The 22,108-nt window shown below is 36.6% G+C and overlaps 1 protein-coding gene across 5 annotated transcripts in view; it reads left to right on the top strand.

The window, feature by feature from the left end:
• The window catches only part of MSH3 (mutS homolog 3), a 182,919-nt gene that overhangs the window by 133,990 nt on the left and 26,821 nt on the right, over positions 1–22,108 (top strand). For all 5 annotated transcript variants that reach the window (XM_029217523.1, XM_029217525.1, XM_029217524.1 and 2 more), the window contains exon 20: positions 14,642–14,799. In XM_029217523.1, coding sequence (XP_029073356.1) covers positions 14,642–14,799 — 158 coding nt within the window. The remainder of the gene's footprint in view (positions 1–14,641; positions 14,800–22,108) is intronic.

Below are 22,108 nucleotides of genomic sequence, written 5' to 3' on the forward strand. Positions count from 1 at the left end.
GGTTCCCTTATATATGACTGTTTTTCTCTTGATGACTTTAGAATTCTCTCTTTAACTTTTGCCATTTTAATTATGGTATATCTTAGGGTGGGTCTATTTGGATTCATCTTGTTTGGGAGTCTCTGTGCTTCCTATACCTGATTATCTGTTTCATTCTTCAGGTTCAGGAAGTTTTCAGCCATAATTTGATCAAATATATTTTTGACCCCTTTTTCTCTCTCTTCTCCTTCTGGGACCCCTATAATGCAAATGTTGGTTCGCTTGATGATGTCTTAGAAGTCCCTTAAACAGTTCTCATTTTTTAAATTTGTTTTTCTTTTTGTTCTTCTGATTGGGTGATTTCCATTATTCTATCTTCCAAATCACTTGTGCATTCTTCTGTATCACCTAGTCTGCTATTAATTCCTTCTAGTATGTTTTTCATTTCAGTTATTCTTAAGTTCTGACTGGTTCTTTTTTATACTTTCTTGGTCCTTGTTACAGTTCACACTGTGTTCCTCTATTCTTTTCCCTAATTCAGTTAGCATGCTTATTACTAATGCTTTAAACTCTTTATCTGGCAAATTACTTATTTCTGTTTCCTTAGTTGTTTTCTCTTGTTCTTTTGATTGAAACAAATTCCTTTGTCTTATTATTTTACTTAACTTTCTCTGTCTGTGTGAAATTAGGTGAAACAGTTACCTGTTGTGGTCTTGAAGGGGTATTCCTTGTGTGGGAGCGACTTATATAATCTGAATGTGCCCAGTGCCTTTGGTGGGAGAGCTAGATCTCACGTGAGCATGAGTCACATCTTTCCCCAGGGTGTGCTAGAAGCCATCACCTTGGTAGGCAATGGGATTGGAGGTGGAAGGCCCAGGGCCAGAGCCGGGTGAGAGCTGGAGCTTCGCCTCTGCTCTGTGGCCAACACCACCCTACTGGGGGCAGGGGCAGGTCCCAAGGTGCAGGAGCAGAAGCCCTGAGAGTTGGGTCCAAGCTGGCTCCATTCCCTCAAAGTGTGTGCTCTTGTTCTCCCTGCTCCCGGCACCAGTACCCTCGCCCCAGAAGGGAGCAGTGCTGGAGCAAGAGGGTCTGGGTGTTGGCCTCAGCCACTGTCAGATCCTGAGACTGCTTCTGATGTGCTGCCTCTGTAAGTGCCAGTAACGGCTGCCCCTGCCCTGTTCAGATGCCGTTCCCAGTCTGAGCCGCCTTTTTGCTTTACAACTGAGCACTCCCCTCGGCTGCTGCAGCTCTCACCCTAGTGTGGAACTGCGCCGTAGAGCAGGCGGGGCCATTGTGGGCACTTGGCCTAGATCTGGGCACGGGCTGTCGTGGTCCTGGCCACAGTCAAAGCCCAGGACCACTTCTGATGCGCTGTTTCTGTCAGCACCAGTAATGGCTGCTCTTACCCCATTCAGATGCCATTCTGGGTCTGGACTGGCAGTCCCTTGCAAGTGAGCATTCTCCTCAGCTGCAGCAGCACTCACCCTCGCATGGAGCTGTGTCACAAAGCAGGTGGGGCCTGAGCGGGTGCTTGGTTCAGACTAGGGCATGTGCTGGAGTGGTCGCAGGAAACCTTTCAGAGTCCAGTGTAGTTTCAATTTGCTTTCTGCACCTTGTTTCAAGAGTAAGGAAGTTTGTGTGCACTCTTCGTGAACGTTGTCTAGGTTTCTTTCAGCCTTCCTGTTGGTCCCACTGGCTTTCTAACCAGCTAAGGGGACTCTTCTTCCCTGTGTTGGACCCCAGGGCTGGGGCGCCCAATATGTGGCCTGAACCGCTCACTCCCCAGGGAGGATCCCCCTTCTCTTCTATGTCCTTTCCCAGGGTCATATGTCCTGACCTGATTGCTTCTCTTCCCTTCCTACCTGATTCTTTGTGGATCTTTCTTTTTGTTTATTTATTTTTGTTTAAAAAAATATTTTTTATTGAAATGTAGTTGATTTACAGTGTTTCAGGTATACAGCAAAGTGATTCAGTTATATATATATACATATACGTATATATATTCTTTTTTGGATTATTTTTTGTAAAAGGTTATTAGAAGATACTGAAAATAGTTCCCTGTGCTATACAGTAGGTCCCTGTTTTTTATGTATTTTATATATAGTAATGTGTATCTGTTAATCCCAAATTCCCAATTTATCCCCACCACCCCTTCCCCTTTGGAACCATAAGTTTGTTTTCTGCGTCTGTGAGTCTATTTCTGCTTTGTAAATAAGTTCATTTGTATCCTTTTTTTTGATTCTCTCTGTGGATCTTTCTTACAGCTTTGGTTGTACAAGAGTCTTTCTGCCAGTTTCCAGTTTATCCTCAGTGAGAATCACTATAAATGTGTTTTTCACATAGCATGATCATCATATATTGTTAATGATTGGAGGAAATATTAATGGCATTTGAATGTTATTTTCTATCACTTCTGTCTTCTCGTGCTCCTTTCTTCCTGGATAAACTGCTTTTTTTTTTTTTTTTTCCCCTAAATCAACAGTTTTTTTGAAAACTCTTTTTTTAATTAATTTTTTTTATTGGTGTATAGTGGATTAACTAATGTTGTGTTAGTTTCTGCTGTACAGCAAAGTGAGTCAGTTATACATACACATATATCCACTCTTCTAGATTCTATTTCCATACAGGTCCTTTCAGAGAATTGAATAGAGTTCCCTTGCTAGGTTCTTCTTCTTCTTCTTATTTATCTGTTCTATATATAGTAGTGTGTATATGTAGGTTCTTTTTTTTTTACATCTTTATTGGAGTATAATTGCTTTACAATGGTATGTTAGTTTCTGCTTTATAACAAAGTGAATCAGTTATACATATACATATGTTCCCATATCTCTTCCCTCTTGTGTGTAGGTTCTTATTATTTATCTATTCTATATATAGTAGTGTGTATATGTCAATCCCAGTCTCCCAATTTATCGGCCCCCTTCCCCCCGCCGGGAACCACAAGTTTATTTTCTACATCTGTGACTCAACTTCTGTTTTGAAAATAGGTTCATTTATACCATTTCTTTAGATTCCACATATAAGTGATATCATATGATATTTGTTTTTCTCTTTCTGACTTACTTCACTCTGACAGTCTCTAGGTCCATCCACATCTCTACAAATGACCCAATTTCTTTCCTTTTTATGGCTGAGTAATATTCCATCATATGTATATACCACATCTTCTTTATCCATTCCTCCGTTGATGGACATTTAGGTTGCTTCCATGTCCTGGCTATTGTAAATAGTGCTGCAATGAACATTGGGGTGCATGCATCCTTTTCAGTTATGTTTTCCTCTGGATGTATGCCCAGGAATGGGATTGCTGGATCATATGGTAGCTCTATTTTTAGTTTTTTAAGGAACCTCCATACTGTTCTCCATAGTGGCTGTATCAATTTACATTCCCACCAACAGTGCAAGAGGGTTCCCTTTTCTCCACACCCTCTCCAGCATTTATTGTTTCTAGATTTTTTGATGATGGTCATTCTGACCAGTGTGAAGTAATACCTCATTGTAGTTTTGATTTGCATTTCTCTAATAATTAGTGATGTTGAGCATCTTTTCATGTGCCTCTTGGCCATCTGTATGTCTTCTTTGGAGAAATGTCTGTTTAGATCTTCCACCCACTTTTTGATTGGGTTGTGTTTTTTTTTGATATTGAGCTGCGTGAGCTCTTTGTATATTTTGGAGATAAATCCCTTGTCAGTCGCTTCATTTGCAAATATTTTCTCCCATTCTCTGCGTTTTCTTTTCGTTTTGTTGATGATTTCCTTTGCTGTGCAAAAGCTTTTATTAGGTCCCATTCATTTATTTTTGTTTTTAATTTCGTTCACTCAGAGGTGGATCAAAAAAGATCTTGCTGCAATTTATGTCAGAGAGTGTTCTGCCTATGTTTTCCTCTAAGAGTTTTATAGTATCCTGTCTTACATTTAGGTCTTTAATCCATTTTGAGTTTATTTTGTGTATGGTGTTAGAGAATGTTCTAATTTCCTTTTTTTTTTTTTTATACATAGCTGTTCAGTTTTCTCAGTACCATTTATTGAAGAGACTGTCTTTTCTCCATTGTATATTCTTGCTTCCTTCACCATAGATTAAAAATATGGAACACTTCATGAATTTTCTTGTCAAGGATAACTGCTTTTTAAAGTGTTCTGACCTGTGCAGAATGTTCCTCTTCTCTTTTCCTATCTCTTACTCATCTCCAGTGATTGAACTACTCAGCCTTCAAGACCCAAAATATGCTACTGCCTCCTTAGAGCCTTCCCCATCACTGTGGCCAGAAATAATTTCTTTCTATTCTAGCACTTTCTCTATTCCTTTTTTAAAAAATTCTTATTGTGTACTACTTTTTGGTACATGAGTGTAGTGGGAAAGTGCCTGACTGTGATGGGAGATGTAAATTCAAATCCTGCTCTGCTGTTAGTTTACTGTCATCTCAGATAGGCCACCATACTCGCTGGATCTTGATTTCTTCATCTATAAAATGAAAGGGTTGGGCAGAGTAACAACTAGCTCTCAGTGGAACGTAAATTGGAAAGCATGTAGATGTTGGAAGGATTTGGACTTTTATCTTGGTATCTCACCGTACAGCCTGTACTTCTCTCCAGCCTCATTCTCCCCCTTTCTGTTTGGAGTTTGCCTTGGGTTAAAAGTGCAGGGATTTGGCTGAGAGCTTGTATGGACGAAGCTTTCACTGAGGAGTCTCTTACTGTAACGTGCCACTGATTGACGTTTTCAGGGAATAAAACACTTTGATACCGTTGAACTTTTTCAGCAGTCTGCAGCTATTATAAAAGTAGTTCTACCATGATTCCTTTTTTTTTTTTTTTTTCTCGGTACGCGGGCCTCTCACTGCCGCGGCCTCTCCCACTGCGGAGCACACGCTCCGGACGCGCAGGCCCAGTGGCCATGGCTCACGGGCCCAGCCGCTCTGCGGCATACGGGATCCTCCCGGACCGGGACATGAACCCGTGTCCCCTGCATCGGCAGGCGGACTGTCAATCACTGTGCCACCAGGGAAGCCCTACCATGATTCTTTTTAAAGGATAGATGTCAACATCTGTACTTGTCAAGGAAGAAAGCAGTTTTTGCAGAAAATTAGGTGATACTCAAGTCTTGGAAATTAACATTGAACAATTTTAGCTTTTTTTTTTTTTTCTGCTATGCATCTCCTGACTTCAGGGATATTCTGACTGATCAGCGCTGTAGTTTACCCAGTGAGAAATCCAAGGATGCTGGCTCTGAGCTAGAGCAGCACTCTCATTTAGTGGTGACTGTGATTTCTTGTCATTGAGTAGGGATTCCCTTTGAGACATCTGTCAGGGTGGTCTTCACTTAGCATCCCAGTTCTACTACTTAGTAGTTCTGCATTACTGGGCAAGGTAATAGTTAGCTTCTCCAAGCCTTTCTTTCCTCACCTGTAACATGAAAATACAGTGATACTAGTATTACCCCATGAGACTGTTATGAGAACTGGATGAGATGACGAATATAAAATCTTGAGCACAGTGCCTGGCACTTGTTGTCTATGATTTTCTTATGATACCTTGAAGTTTACCTTTTATTATTTTTTTATCTTTACCTCTTTTTTCTCCCAAAGAATATGGCATTAAATGTGGAACTTGATTAGCTATCTTAAAACTTACTGATTTAAATTCAGTGTTTTGACTCTTAGTACACAATACTAAGATCTTATGACATGCTATCCAGACATTGCCAATACTAAGGTAAAAACTTTAGAGAATGAAATTCTAGCCTCTCCAAAGGTTCATCAGAGTAATAGATGCTATCCAGAAACAGTCCCCTTGGTGCAGTACTTCAGCTTTTGTTCCCTGTCATTCATCCATCCACCCACCCATCCATGTGTGGTTTCTTGAGAACTTGCTCTGTGCATGGCATCTTGCTTGATGCTACCACAGGTTTGGGCACTGTCTAGGCCAGTCCTGTTGGGTGCATTACTAGTGACTTTAGTAGGCTCCAGAGTGGGTAGTGGTTTTTTGCCAACTTTTGGCTTCTGGCTATTCTGTTAGAATGCTTACTCATCCAAACTCGTCTTCCAGATAGATTTAATGTATCTTTCATATCTGACACCCTTTGATGTGTGGTGCCTCAAATACATATTATCCTCACTAAAAGATAGATAAACACATTAGATAGGTGAAATTCCTTGATCATGTATGTACTTGCTATGTCATCTTGGGAACTAGAGAGGAAAGGTAGTCACATATCCCTGACTAGTTTTACAGAGAGTGCAAATGACTTTTTGAAATGTGAGTTCTATATACTTTATAAACTTGGGTTATATATTAATCTTTTTGACCAATCTTTATAAAGTATTCACCTATAATTTCTTTTTTTTTTTTTTTGCGGTACGCGGGCCTCTCACTGTTGTGGCCTCTCCCGTTGCAGAGCACAGGCTCCAGACGCGCTGGCTCAGTGGCCATGGCTTACGGGCCCAGCCGCTCCGTGGCATGTGGGATCCTCCCGGACCGGGGCACGAACCCGCGTCTCCTGTGTCGGCAGGCAGACTCTCAACCACTGTGCCACCAGGGAAGCCCACACCTATAATTTCTTAAGTTTTACTTTTCAGGTTTAGGTCCTTAATGAATCAACCTAAAATCTATTTTTATATCTTGTGTGAGGTGGGATTCCAATCTCATATCTTTCTATATAATCAGTTGTCCTACATCAATTTTCAAATAATCCATTCTTTCCCATCAATCTGCAGAATTATTTCTGTCATATATTAACTTTTCATATTTTCATGGAACTGTTTTGGACTCTTATTATTTTCCACTGGTCAGTTTTTTTTTTTTTTTTTTTTGGTGGTTGTTGTTTTGTTTTTGGTCCCTAAGCCAAAATCACAGTTTTATTTACTATAGCATTTAAATGATGTTTTACATCTCCCCACCTATTCTTCTAATAGAACATCTTGAGTTTTCCTTAGCATTTGCTTCTCCATTTCATTTTAGAGTCAACTTAATTAGTTCTTTGTGGGGGAAAAATTGAGATTTTTATTGGAATTGCATTGACCCTAGGGATCACTTTGGGAGAAAGTTGGCATCTTTATGATATAGATGTGGCATATAAATTTGTTCCTCTATGAATGTAGTATATACTTATTTTGGTTTTCTTTAAGTTCTCTCAAGAAAAGTAAAAAATTAATTTCATAAAGGTTTTTTTACATCTTTATCATATTTATTACTAAGTATTCCTTTGTTGCTATATATAGATCATAACTTTTTTTTGAATTTTATTTTATTTTTTTTATACAGCAGGTTCTTATTAGTTATCCGTTTTATACATATTAGTGTATATACATCAATCCCAATCTCCCAAGTCATCACACCACTTTTTTACAATTATTTCCTAATTATTTGTTGCTCTTACAGAAAAATGAAGTTTATTTTGCATTTTGATCTTAAATCTAGCCACCTTGTTAGACTCTCTCATTAGTTATAATAATTCGTCTAGGCATTCTTCTTGGTTATCTTTGTAAACCATCATGCGTCTGTGAATGACAATTTTGTTTTGTTCTTTTTAGTCCATAATTATACCTTTTATTTTTTTCAGTGTCATGTTATGCTACCTGGGGCCCCCAGCGTAAGGTTGAATAAAAGCAGTAATAGTGGACATCTTGTCTTGATTGATCTAAAGGAAATGCTTTTAATATTTGATCATTAAGTCTGATGTTTGTGATAAGGCTTTGGTGGATACCCTCTTCCTGGTTAAAGAAGATCTCTAAGGGTCATTTTGCTTTATCAGTCATGCATCACTTACTGGTGTATAGTGTCAGGGAAAGAGACTTGTTTTCCAGCTAAATAAACATTATTTAAATATTAGAACTCTGAAGTCTAAGTTTTTATGTGATATTTTTCTCTATATATACAAAGAATTGATTTTTGTGTATCAATTGGCTCTGAAATCAAATAAATTGAAAACTTTGTTATCCTGTATTGAATGCTGGAGAGATGAAGTATTCAAGGAACATGTATGTGATCATGTGGTTCTAAACACCAGCAGTTTCTGTGTAGTTCACTGTGAAAGGAAAATGTCATTCCTTTTGAAAATAATGGGAAGTACCAGACTTGCTTATTAATTTTTCGCTAACTTATATGCAATTTAAATCCAAAAGAGAGTAACATTTTTATTTGTGTAAGTGCCATACACATACTTATTTTACTTATCAAACTCTTCCAATAAGTTTCACATTTGACTTTTACATTAAGCCTAACAAACTTACTTTCATTTCCTTTTATCCATTTCCTTTAATTCATTTTTTCTGTTTCAATTAGAGTGTGTTGTGACTTTTTCTTCCTGTGGCTTAGTTTTAAGAAACATGATTTACAAAAACTGTTACAGCATTTATAATTTTGAAGGAATTTCATATTTTGTTTTCTTATTTACTTTAAATTTCACAAAATTCATGTAAGGCCAAGATTTCTGTTATTCATTCTTACAGATGAGGAAATGAGATGTACCTACCTAGTTAATGGCAAAGCCAGAAACTGATATCATCTTCTAACTACACATACTATTATATTTTGCTTTATCACTGTAGATCTTATTTACTAAAATATTTAGTTATTAAATTAAGATTTTTTTTTAAGATACCCTGTCAAATTTATTGATTTTCACTGGATGAAAAAATGGAATCGAACAATAATTACTTCTATTTTTCAAGGCATTGGGAGGAGTAAGGTTGTCTACAAGATAAAGGGTGTATGTTTTTCTTATAGCTTTCCTTAATTACTGATTTAAAAAAAATTTCTGCTCCTGCATTCCCATTGGTCACGTGCTCATTGAATTTGGTAGTTCCGCTTCAGGCAGCTCCATAAACAATGCCTTCTCAGTTCAGGGGGCCTTAGCATGGCACGTGTAACCCTTCTGTGGGTTATCTCCTTTGTGTTATATTCTTTCACTTTCCATTATGTGCTTTTCTGTAGTACTTTGTTTTTGTATAATATGCTGGAAATCCAAGTAACAAAATGTCGTTTGGAACTTATGTGAATTTTTCTGAAATTATATGTGTTTTTGCAAAGAGTTACTTGATTGTTCGTGATTATCCATGAAATAATTAAATCTTAAAGTAATTCACTTAAATAACTTTCAACTACCTGATATTTCAAACAAGTGGAAAGGTATAGAAAACAGTATAACATTCATTTACCCCTCAGATATCATAGAGACTGATATTTTGTAATAATTTAGGGTTTTTTTAAGTGAATAAAATAGTATACATAGAGCTAAGGTCATATGTAATTAACTGCCATCTCTTTTCCTCCCTCTTTACCTCCTGCCGACATTGGCAACCATTATCCTGATGTTATTTATTATCCTTATGCATGGCTTTTATTCTTTGATATAGATGTATCTTAATACTATATAAATATTTTAGTATATACTTAAAGTTTACATAAATATGTGCCACTGAACCTATCTTATTGTATTCTACCTTGTAAATAATTGTTTTAATAATTGTACAAAGTAGATCTTTTCATTTTCCTAGTGATAGACAATTTCTATGTTTTGTCTATTACGAATACAAACAGTATTAGAGTGAACAGCTTTATAAATGTCTTTTTGAGCGCTTGTGTATTTTCCTAGATTTCTAAAAGAGGAATTGCTGTGTCATATGTACCAGTATATGGACTCTTTAACATCAGTAAACATTTCCAAATTGCTGTCCACATTCTTGCCAACATGCTATGTAAACAGACTTTTAAACTTTTTGATGGTATGATGAAAGTAAAAAGTTATTTCTTAAAATTATTCCTTCAAAAGTTTTCACTATGGATATTTCTTTATTTTTTCATATGAATGTAAGGAATAGGTCCCTTGAAAATACTGCTGATTTCATTTTCCTTTCCCTGATTAACATGTTTTTGGCCTTTCATGTTTCTTTTTTTTATAAATATCATATTCATGTCCTTTGCCCATTTTTCCATTGTTTTGGTATTATTAATAAGTAGGAGTACTACTTCTTTGTTATATGCCTTTTCATTTTGTGTTTGATGACTTCTTTTAACAGCGGTTTTAAAAATTTAATCAAATGTATTAGTCTTTTCCTGTATGATTTATATTTTTGTGTTGCTTTTCCTATCTTGTTCAGTAAATCATTCTCTACCTTCATGTCATTAAGTCGTTCTCCCATGTTTTCTTCTAAAAGTTTAAGATTTGCTTTTCACATTTCTTTCTTTCATCCATCTAGATTCGATTTAGGGACTCTGTGAGATTCAAGCCTAACTCAATTATCATATGGATACCCAATTGTCCCACCATTGTTTATTGAACCATGGTATCTTTTTTGCTTATTTATAAAATAAGCAAAATACCAAGTGCCATGTATACGTTTGTGTCCGGGCTTTCTGTTACTGCTATGTTTACCTGTGCCTAAAGCAATACTGCACTTTTAATTACTATAGCTTTATTACAAAGTCTCCTCTCACAATTGTGGTTCTTCAAAATTGTATTGACTTTCCTTTGTTTTTTGTTTGTTTGTTTTTAATCTATCAAAGAAATTTCAAAATTAACTTCTAGAATTGTATTGCTTGGTATATTAATTTGTGAGAATGTATTCATTTCCTTTTTAAAATAACCTTTATTGAAATATACAGAATTATGCACAAATCATAAGTGTACAGCTTAGTGAATTTTCACAAAGTGTACCCATTTGAGTATCCCAAAACCAGGTTGAGAAGTAGAACAATAGAATGGAAATGAACACATTCTAAAAGCTCCACTTGTAGAGTATGAGAGGGCCTCCCAGTAGCTACTTCCCCCCCTGAAAGTTAATCACTGTCTTAATATCTTTTACCAAAGAATAATAATTTTGGTTATTTTTGCTTGTTTTTGAGCCTTATATTAATAGAGACATACAATATATACTCTTTGTGTCTGGCTTCTTTGATTCAACATTGGTTTTATACAGTTCATCCGTATTTTTTGCATATTATTTATTTCCATTGTCATAGAGAATTTCATTGTATAAATACATGATAACTTTTCTGTTCTATTGATAAACATTTGAGTTACTTCCAATTTAGTACTATTATGAAAAGTATTACTGTGAACATTCTTTTACATTTTTTTTAATATACATCGTATACATTTCTGTTAGACATGTACCTAAGAGCAGAATTGTTCAGATACGTTTACTTTCAGCTTTAATAGATTCTGCCAAACAGTTTTCCAAAATAGTGTACAATTTACTTCCCCAGTAGCAGTATATAAAAATTCCAGTTGTTTTGCATCTTTGCCAAAGCTTAATACTGGCAGTTTTTGGTTTTAACTTTAGCCATTTAGTGAAGTGATGTGGTCTCTCTGATTTGGTTTACATTTTCTTAATGATTTCAATGATGTCATCTTACTGGCCACTTGTGTTTTTTCTCTTGTCATTCATTCATTCATTCATTTAGGCTGCATTGGGTCTTTAGTTGTGGCACTGCGAGGTCTTTGTTGTGGCCTGTGGGATCTTGCACTGCAGCACATGGGCTTCTGTCTAGTTGTGGCTTGCAGGTTTTCTCTCTGTAGTTGTGGCACATGGGCTCCAGAGCATGTGGGCTCTGTAGTTTGTGGCATGCAGGGCTCTCTAGTTGAGGCGCTCAACAAGCTCAGCAGTTGTGGCGCATGAGCTTAGTTGCCCCATGGCATGTGGGACCTTAGTTCTCCAACCAGGGATCGAACCCACGTCCCCTGCATTGCAGGATGGATTCTTTACCACTGGACCACCAGGGAAGTCCCTCTCTTGTCATTTAAAAATTTTTTTTTCAGCCATATTTCTTGAGGTTGTCTTTCTTTTGATTTGTGGGAGTTCATTATGTATACTGTATTCGGGTCTTTGGGAAATACTTAGTACATATATCTTCTATTCCATAATTTTTCATTCTCTTAATTACATCTTTTAATGAATAAAAGTTCTTAATTTTAATGTACTCTAATTTTCAGCGTTTTTCTTTACAATTAATTGTGATTCATGATCAGCTTATGAAATCTTCATCTACCCCAAGGTCATATGTTATTGTCTAATAACCTTATAGTTTTTCCCTGTCTTTCAAATCTATAATCCACCTGGAATTGATTTTTATGATGTAACTTAAGAAATCAAGATTTAAAATTTTTCTATATGGATATCTTTTTGACTCAGCACTAGTTATTAAAAGGAACATCCTTTGTCCACTGTGCTACAGTGTCACTTTTGTGGTAAGTCAGGAAACTGTATACATGTCAGTCTGTTCTGGACTGTATTCTGTTCCACTGGTCTATTTGTGTCTGTGCCGGAATCACACCAGTTTAATTATTGTAGCATTACAATATTGAGCCTTCTAGTCTATGAACATGGTGCTTTCTTTAATTTACTTAGGCCTTCTTTAATTTCTTTCAATAATGTTTTGTAGTTTTCTCTTTAGAAGTCTTGGTCATTTTGTTAGGTTTATTCCTAGGTATTTGATTTCTTTTGATACTATGGTAAATTATATCATTAAATTTTTAAAATTTGTAATTGTTGCTAAAATATAGAAATAAAGTTGGCATTTGAATACTGAACTTAGGCCCAGAGCTCTTGCTCAATTCATTTGTCAATTCTAATAATTTTCATAGATTACTTTAGATTTTTCTGGAAACACAGTTTTTCCTGTATGTCATTATTCCTTTATGTAGGAATAATGACAGTTTCATAACTTCATCATTTTCTTTCCAATTCTTATACCTTTTATTTCCTTTTCTTGCAATTTTTTAAATGAATGGTTATTGAATTTTATCAGATGCTTTCTGTGTGTCATTGGAGAGCATCATGATTTCTGTATTCTGTTAATGTGGTGAATTACATTGATTGGCTTTTGAATATTAAACCAACCTTACATTCCTCAAAAATTCTAAATGGTTTGTATATCCTTGGATTGTCTTATTAATATTTTATTAAGGAGTCTTGCATATATTATATATTTATGGATGAAACTGACCTGTATTTTTTTTTCTTGTAATGCTCTTGTCAGGTTTTGATGTCAAGATTATGTTGGCTTTCTGAAATGATTTGGGAAGAGTTCCCTCTTGTTCTCTTCTCTAGAAGAGTTTTTGTAAGATTGGTGCTATTTCTTTCTTATATGTTTACAAGAATTCAGTGGGGAAGTTATCTGGGTTTGGGGTTTTTCTTTTGGAAGGGCTTTTAATTACAGATTTAATTCTTCAATAGGCATAGGATTATTCAGATTTTCTATTTCTTGTGTAATTTCTGTCAATTTTAAAAAAGAAATCTGTTCATTTAATTTGAATTTTCAAAACATTTCATATGCCAAATGTTCATTTGTTTATAATAGGCTTATTATTTTTTAACATCTGTAGGAGAATTTTAAAAATTTTAATCATAAGTTTTATCATTCTACTTGTACCAAGTTTGTTTCCTTTGCTCTTACTGTGCTAGGCTCTTTCTGTTCCAAGAAACACAGATTCACTCAAGTTCCTTCAAGTAATGGAGATTCATGAGGCTCATTATAAAGCCATATGTAATCCTAAGAGAAAGGAATCACACAGGAAGAGCAAGATCTCTAGTATACCTTGGCTTTAGGGAGACTGGAAATGTATGGTTAATAAGGATATGGGATATCTTTAGAGATGGGAACAGGTTTACTTTTTAATACCTTTAATAGTAAGACTTTCTAATGCTTTACTCTAATACCCCCATTATTTGCATGAAGTTTCTTAATTCCTCTTGGCTCTTCTGTATTTTTTCTTTCCCTGCCCTACCTTTTGGTTACTCATAACTTCTTACTCATGGTCCCCAGTGCCTCGTAGCCTCATTTTGTGTTTCTTTTCAACCTCTCCTCCAGTTTGACTGAACCTCTCCATGGTTCTCGATTTCAGCTCCCAAGAGATTAGTTGATTAGTTTCAGAAGACCGGTATGTGAAGCCACCTCTTAGGCTGTTGGTCAGTTACCGATTGGTTACTCTTGCCCAGGCAGGTATTGCCAAGAGTGGTGGGTCCACATAGCATAGCACATGGATGCCTTAGGCTAACTCCTCTGTAGGGGGCTGCAGCTGGACAGTTTCTCTTAGGATGAGTCTATACATGGCAAGTACTAGAAATAGCTAATACAGGTAAGTTCTAGAAATTAAATCATTGCAAGTGTTGCAGCTTTTCTCCCATTTTCACTTATTCTGGTGAACTACCAGTGAGTAATTAAATCCTGATAAAACCAATATCTAGAATTTGGTATTATCCATCCCTTTAGCAGTTATCCCTCTTTAACTGAAAATATTCATGTGCTACCAACCCAGATTAGGGCTTTCTGCAATTAGATGTGTAATATCTATAATTTTAGTATGGACAGATGGAAATTGATAGATTTTAAATGTAAGTAATATAAAAAACAGACATAGGTAGATTAATGATTATTTAAAGAGAAAGCCATAGTATTTATCTCGTTTAGGTTGCTTCTTGTTATTTCCTTTTTTAAGTCCAGAAAGAACCATGTGTGCTGCTAAGACTTCACTGTTCTGTAATAGCACAGGTCAAGTTGAAAACAAAGAGGTCCTCTTTCCTTTTGTGATACTTAATGGGTGACATATTTAAACACAACACCTTAATCTTTTGCCTAATGCATTCTCATTTATGGAATAAATTGTAGCTATTACATAGAAGCCCCTCTAGTACAATAAGTGAAATTGCTTTTTAATTTTCTAGGGGGACTCAGAGAGAGTAATGATAATTACTGGACCAAACATGGGTGGAAAGAGCTCCTACATAAAGCAAGTTGCATTGATTACTATCATGGCTCAGATTGGCTCCTATGTTCCGGCAGAGGAAGCAACAATTGGAATTGTGGATGGCATTTTCACAAGGTAAAAACATTAGTTCTGTTTGAATATATTTCTGACAATAAATCAAGCCCACATCGTCACATGAATTTTCTTCTTACGTACATAGTTAGGTGAACAGATTTGCTATTTAGAATTTTGGAACTTAAAGAAATCATTTCATCATGAAATTAAATATCAGAAGAGACCTAGGAGATCATTTTGTCTGGTCATTTTCAACTTGTTGTTAGTTACCGAGTTCTTTCTTAAAGGAAATTATTTGTAGAAGTTGAAAATTAAACAGATAAAAGCAGATCTGCTCTGCCTTAATCAGAGGTAGAAGGCTTGAACCTAAATGTCCATCGACAGATGAATGGATAAAGAAGGTGTGGTACATATATACAATGGAATATTACTCAGCCATAAAACAGAATGAAGTGATGCCATTTGCAGCAACATGGATGGATCTAGAAATTATATTAAGTGAAGTAAGTCAGACAAAGACAAATATCATATATCACTTATATGTGGAATCTAAACAATGATACAAATGAACTTATTTACAAAACAGAAACAGACTCACAGACTTAGAAAACAAACTTATGGTTACTAAAGGGGAAAGGTGGAGGGAGGGATAAATTAGGAGGTTAGAATTAACATATACACATTACTATATATAAAATAGATAAACAACAAGGACCTACTGTACAGCACAGGGAACTCTACTCAATACTCTGTAATAACCTATATGGGAAAAGAATCTGAAAAAGAATAGATATATGTATATGTATAACTAAATCACTTTGCTATACACCTAAAACTAACACAACATTGTAAATCAACTATACTGCAATATAAAATAGAATTTTTCTTAATTTCAAAAAAAAGAGGTAGAAGGCTTGGAGACTTGGCTTCTAGGCTCTATAAAGCAGTCTGCAACCTAGTCTACCGTCCTTATTTTATAGGTCGGGAACTGACAACAGACTGGAAAAGGCACTGGCCCAAGATAATTTAATTCATATTCTTTTTTGCTCTAAGGACGTAACATGCAACTGGCTAAGATTTACCCTCAACCTATAAACCTAAATTGCGTGCCATATTAGGAATATAGGTGAAATATCGTGGTCTCACCAATTAGGATTCATAGTTTAATCTATTTACTCAGATTTATCAGTTCTTAAAATATTATTTATACTTCTTATACTTACATTTTTAGAAAAAGGTAAATATAGTCTATAGTGTATAGTCAAAGTATATGTGTAGAGTGTCTGATTTATTTTCCTGCTTATTTAATATTTGACCCTTGAACACATCAGAATATATCACATGCTAAGGTTCATGCAGTTGAGTAGACATTAAAACACTTTAAGGCTTGGGTTTTAATCAGAGAATGAACAAAGCAAAGCAACCTAAATTCTGTTGGGTTGGCTAAAAGGTTTGTTCCTTTTTTACCGTAAGATGGCTCTAGTAGTTCTTAGCTGTCTTTAACTTCATTTGAAACAATTTTGTTAGATTGTATTGTGACAGCTGTCACATCAGCGTGCATTTAAAAAAAACATCAAAATTGGTGAATTTTTGTGTAGTCATTTTAATATTGAAGATGGAAGAAGAAAGCAACATTTTCAGTGTATTATGCTTTATTATTTCAAGGAAGGTGAAAAGGCAACTGAAATGCAAAAAAAGATTTTGCATGTATGGAGAGGGTGCTGTGACTGATCAAATGTGTCAAAAGTGGTTTGTGAAGTTTTGTTGTGGAGATTTCTTGCTGGACAATGCTCCACGGTCAGGTAGACCAGTAGAAGTTGATAGCGATCAAATCGAGACATTCAATGAGAACAATCAACGTTATACCACGTTGAGATACCCAGGAGATACCAGGAGATACCGACATACTCAAAATATCCAAATCAAGCATTGAAAATCATCTGCACCAGCTTGGTTATGTTAATCGCTTTGATGTTTGGGTTCCACGTAAGTTAAGTGAAAAAAACCTTCTTGACTGTATTTCCACGTCCGATTCTCTACTGAAACATAATGAAAATGTTCTGTTTTTAAAACAAGTTGTGACGGGCAATGAAAAGTGGATATTGTGCAATCATGTGGAATGCAAGAGATCGTGGGGCAGGCGAAATGAACTGCTACCAACCACACCAAAGGCTGGTCTTCATCCAAAGAAGGTGATGTATTGTGTGCATCGTGGGATTGGAAGGGAGTCCTCTATTATGAGCTCCTTCCGGAAAACCAAACTATTAATTCCAACAAGTACTGCTCCCATTTAGACCAACTGAAAGCAGCACTCCATGAAAAGTGTCCATAATTATTCAACAGAAAATGCATTGTCTTCCATCAGGATAACACAAGACCACATGTTTCTTTGATGACCAGGCAAAAACTGTCACAGCTTGGCCGGGAAGTTCTAATTCATCCACCGTATTCATGAGACATTGCACCTTCAGATTTACATTTATTTCGGTCTTTACAAAATTCTCTTAAAGGAAAAAATTTCAATTCCCTGGAAGACTGTAAACAGTTCTTTGCTCAAAAAGATAAAAATTTTTGGGAAGATGGAATTATGAAGTTGCCTGAAAAATGGCAGAAGGTAGTGGAACAAAACAGTAAATATGTTGTTCAATAAAGTTCTTGGTGAGGGCTTCCCTGGTGGCGCAGTGGTTGGGAGTCCGCCTGCCAGTGCAGGGGACACGGGTTCAGGCCCTGGTCCAGGAGGATCCCACATGCTGCAGAGCGGCTGGGCCCGTGCGCCACAGCTGCTGGGCCTGCGCTCTAGAGCCCGTGCTCCGCAACAAAAGAAGCCACCGCAGTGAGAGGCCCGCGCACTGCAATGAAGAGTAACTTGCACCCACATACAGCAATGGAGACCCAATGCAGCCAAAAATAAGTAAATAAAATTAAAAAAAAAAAGTTCTTGGTGAAAATGAAAAATGTGTCTTTTCTTTTGACTTAAAAACCGAAGACACTTTTTGGCCAACCCAATATTTGATGCCGTATCACCAAACAGATGTTATTTTGATCTCCATATATTTGTAAATGAACTCAATATAATAAATTTTAAAAATATTTCTTTAGTTTTTAACATTATAATTAATTTTCTATTTCCTAAGAAAAAATACTAGGTATTTTATTTTGGTTACATTATTAGGAGGAGTGACAAGAGAAATTTCATCAATAGAAAAAAGATAAAAGGAAGAGAAAAATAAAAAGAAAGAAAAAATATCTTGGGCAATGTAAGGTAATTTGTCTGGAAGAGAATCTTGTTAGCAGAATATCAGGAATGTTTTTAGATACAAGTAATAGAAAAGAAAATAAGGGTTTACTTTTCTCATTTAACAAGGAAGCTTGAAGTAGGTGACCACTTCTGATGTTTCAGTGGCTCTGCAGTTTTGTTGTCTTCTCCTCATAGTTGCAAGATAGTTGCTGTGACTCCAGACATCACATTGATATTCATATGAGGAAAAAGGGAAAAGGAATGCAAAAGCTTCTCCTTTTTTTCAGGAAATCAGTACTTTTTCAGAAGCCTCCCAGAAAACTTTCACTTACATTTCGCTAACCAGCGCTGTGTCTCATGGCCATAATTACAAGCAAAACAAAGTATGAATTTGATTTTATCCAGCTTTTATAACGGAGTTAGGCAAGGGACAGGTGTTCAGGAATGGATTTAGAGGTAACCAGAAAATAGTTTCTGCCACAAGGAATGAATTCAATGATAATAACAATAACTAACCTTTGTGATTATAACATATTTATAATATTAGTATAATAAAATTCTTACTAATGTATAGAACCTGTTCTATGTATATAAAATATTTATATAAAGTATATTCGATGAGAGCAAATATAAACCTTCTGGAAAAGGACGAAGTGCATTAATTCAACAAATTTGGATCTTTATCCATTCATTTTCATTTGTTCATTCATCCAACATATACTAACTTGGCATCTAACATATGACAAGCACTCAGAATACAAAGCAATCATAGTTTCTGTTCCCATGAAGTTTACCTGATGGAGAAGATCAGCATAAGCCCAAAAATTGTATAAAGAAATGTAAAATTGCAGCTGTGACAAGTCTACAAAGGCTAGGTATATGAGGCTGTGGCAGCCTGTGGTGCTGGGACCTGATCTGGTCAGGAACGTCAGGAGAAGGCTTCCTTTAGCAAGTGATGTGTAATCTGAAGGAGGCGTTAACTAATCAAAGGAAAGAAGAGCATTTCAGACCAAGAAAGCAGCATGTGCAAATGTTCTTTCACATTAAAAAAAACTGTAGTGAGACAACAGCTGAAGGGTGGCCCTCTAGGGGAGCAAGATTCTCCATGAAGCTGAAGACGATAGGTAAGGGCAAGTTACACAAAGTGTAGGCCGTGTTAGGAGTTTGTGTAAGAGCCATGGGAAACCATTGAAGGGTTTTAAGCAGGGCTTGGTATGATCACATCTACATTGGCTGAAATGCAGAGAATGTTTGGAGGAAGGACACAGTTGATCAGTGCAGTCTTATCAGTAGGCCCTTGCGGTGGCCTTGGTGAGAGGTGTCAGTAGTTTGGACTGGGTTGTAGTGTTAGTTTAAATGGAAAGGAGTCGTATTTGAAAGGTAATAAATAACAGGAAATAAATCAACAGGATTTGGTGATAGATGGGATATGAGGCTGAGATAAATGGAGTTTTCAGCGATGACAGTGGTTTGTGCATCTGGGTGGAGAATGCCGGCATTTACTGGAAGAGAGTGATTTTTTTTCCTTGGATCCTGACTTTATTTTTGGTTTTTTGATTTACAATGTTGTGTTGGTTTCAGACGTACAGCAAGGTGATTCAGTTATACATATATTCATTCTTTTTCAGATTCTTTACCCATGTAGGTTATTATAGAATATTCAATAGGACCTATACAGTAGGTCCTTGTTGGTTATCTATTTTATATATAGTAGTGTGTATATGTTAATCACAAGCTCCTAATTTATCCCTCCCCCACTCATTTCCCCTTTGGTAACCATAAATTTGTTTTTGAAACCTGTGAGTCTGTTTCTGTTTTGTAAATAAGTTATTTGTATCATTTTTAAAAATTAGATTCCACATATGAGTGATATCATATACTTGTCTTTGACTTATTTCACTTAGTATGCTAATCTCTAGGTCCATCTATGTTGCTGCAAATGGCATTATTTTGTTCTTTTTTATGGCTGAGTATTGACTTGGTTTTTGTACGTAGTAGGTAGCAATACTCTGAGACCATAGGGAAGCTGTCATGTAGTCAGTTGGATATAAAGTTTGAGTTCAGAGGGAGAGATGAAAGGTAACAATATAGATTTGTTGTGAGACATCTTTGTATAAGTGGGAAGTGAGATCCCGGGTGTGGATGAGATCATGTTGGCAGAGAGTAAATATAGTGAAGAAGATAATGTTCCAAGGCTGAGCCTTAGAACTGCCAACATGTCATGGCTGAGTAAGAAGATAAGCTTGAAAAACCAACAAAGAAGGAGTACCCAGAGAGGTAGGGGAAAACCAGGACATCCCAGTGTCATGGGGGCACGGGGAAAAGTGCTTCAAGGAGGAAGGAAGTGGTCCACAGCGCTGAAAGACTGAAAGAGATGAAGCCTGAAAAGTCCACCTTGGTTTTAGCAAAATGGATATGACTAGTGACCTTTGCAAGAACTGTTATGGTGGAGTGGTGGGGCCTCACTCCAGTTAAAGAGGGTTAGAGAGTAAGTGAGGGGTTAGGATATAGAGTTTGTAGGTGACCCTGGAGCAGATTGGCTGGGAAGACAGGGTGAGAGATCCAATAAGGGACTTGTTTTATTTTTGAGTGGTAGACTTGAACATGTTTAAGAGGGGTATACAGTGGAATATGTTATGTCCATGAATTTATGATTCTAAAAAAATGCATCAGTCACCTTAGAGGATATTAGAATGAATTCATGATACTTAAAACAAAAAATCACTAGTCACTTTGGAGAATAAAAATTGAAAAATAAAGGGGAAGAATCATGCAGCTACCATGCCTTTCCAAAAATATTATGAGAAGAATTTTCTCTTTATGGAAGTGTTCCAGCTAACAGAGAAGGAATAGTAGTATTAGAATATCACCCCCTCTCTTTTTTTGCAATCCCTAATGTAGTTATAGATCTAGGCAATAATTAGAAATGGCTGCTAATGTCATGAAGAGAGAGACGACCAGACATTTGGCCAAAGTTTGTAACACAAGCTATGAAGTCTGGGCAAACAAATCAAACCTTAATCTATTTGAATATCTAGATCTATCTGAAACACAGAGAGATATTGACCTTTTATACTTCAGGATTTTTTTGTGGGGGAAGGGCTGCACTGGGTCTTAGCTGCGGCACACGGGATCTTTGTTGCGGCATGCAGGATCTTTTTAGTTGCGGCATGCGGACTTCTTAGTTGTGGCATGCATGCGGGATCTAGTTCCCTGACCAGGGATCGAACCTGGGCCGCCTGCATTGGGAGCGCAGTTTTACCCACTGGACCACCAGGGAAGTCCCTATACTGCAAGATTGGTCACAACTTTAAAATATTAATTAGCAAAGAATCATTTCAGTCAGTTAAAGGATATAAAGATATAAACACTGAAATATGGGACACTCTCTTATGCTTTACCATTTAAGTAGCTGTTGTTTCATGGACCTTAAGGTCATGTTTATAAAAGCAGTCTGCCATGGGCCCTGAGTGTCCCTGCATGTCCCTACTGAGTACACCAGGAAAGCCCCTGATTGCTCCCTACCTGGGCATTTGTCAGGGTTGGGCTTGCAGCAAGCAGTCTTGAGGGAAGAGGTAATAACATCTCCCCACAAAGAGGAAGCTTGCTTCTTTTTGTTGTACACGTAGTGAATCCTCAAGTTCAGTTTTCTGCCTTGTAATACAACCCACTGCATGCACAGCATCCATGGTGAGCCCTTTGCCTTGCCCTTACGGGACTTGACAGCTGATGCAAACCAATATGGGTAAAAGTCCTTTGTTTCTGATTCAGGGTTTTCATGTCTTTTGCTAGCATCTGTGAAACCATATTGGCTTAACTTGATATAAATAGGGTAAAATCCCAGACTTTGCCCAGTTCTGCATGGGTCAGTAGGATTCTCTTATCTCTTGCTAATAATAAGTGCTCCTAAAATGTGAGTAGATAGGTTATGTGTGGGAAAGGATGGAAGCTTTAGAGCCAGAAAGGTCAGGTCTCAATACAAGTTCACCAATTTCCTGACTGTGTGCTAGTTACTTCATTCATCTAGAGCCTTGAAAGAAGTATGGTGTCATGGAATTTTAAAAAAAAAAAAAAAGTGTTATAGTTGGGTACAAATCCCACTTTTGTTACTTAACAACTATCTGACCTTTG

Source organism: Monodon monoceros, unplaced genomic scaffold (assembly GCF_005190385.1).
Source record: "Monodon monoceros isolate NGI ecotype Baffin Bay Population unplaced genomic scaffold, NGI_Narwhal_1 Super_Scaffold_12, whole genome shotgun sequence".
NCBI lineage: Eukaryota > Metazoa > Chordata > Mammalia > Artiodactyla > Monodontidae > Monodon > Monodon monoceros.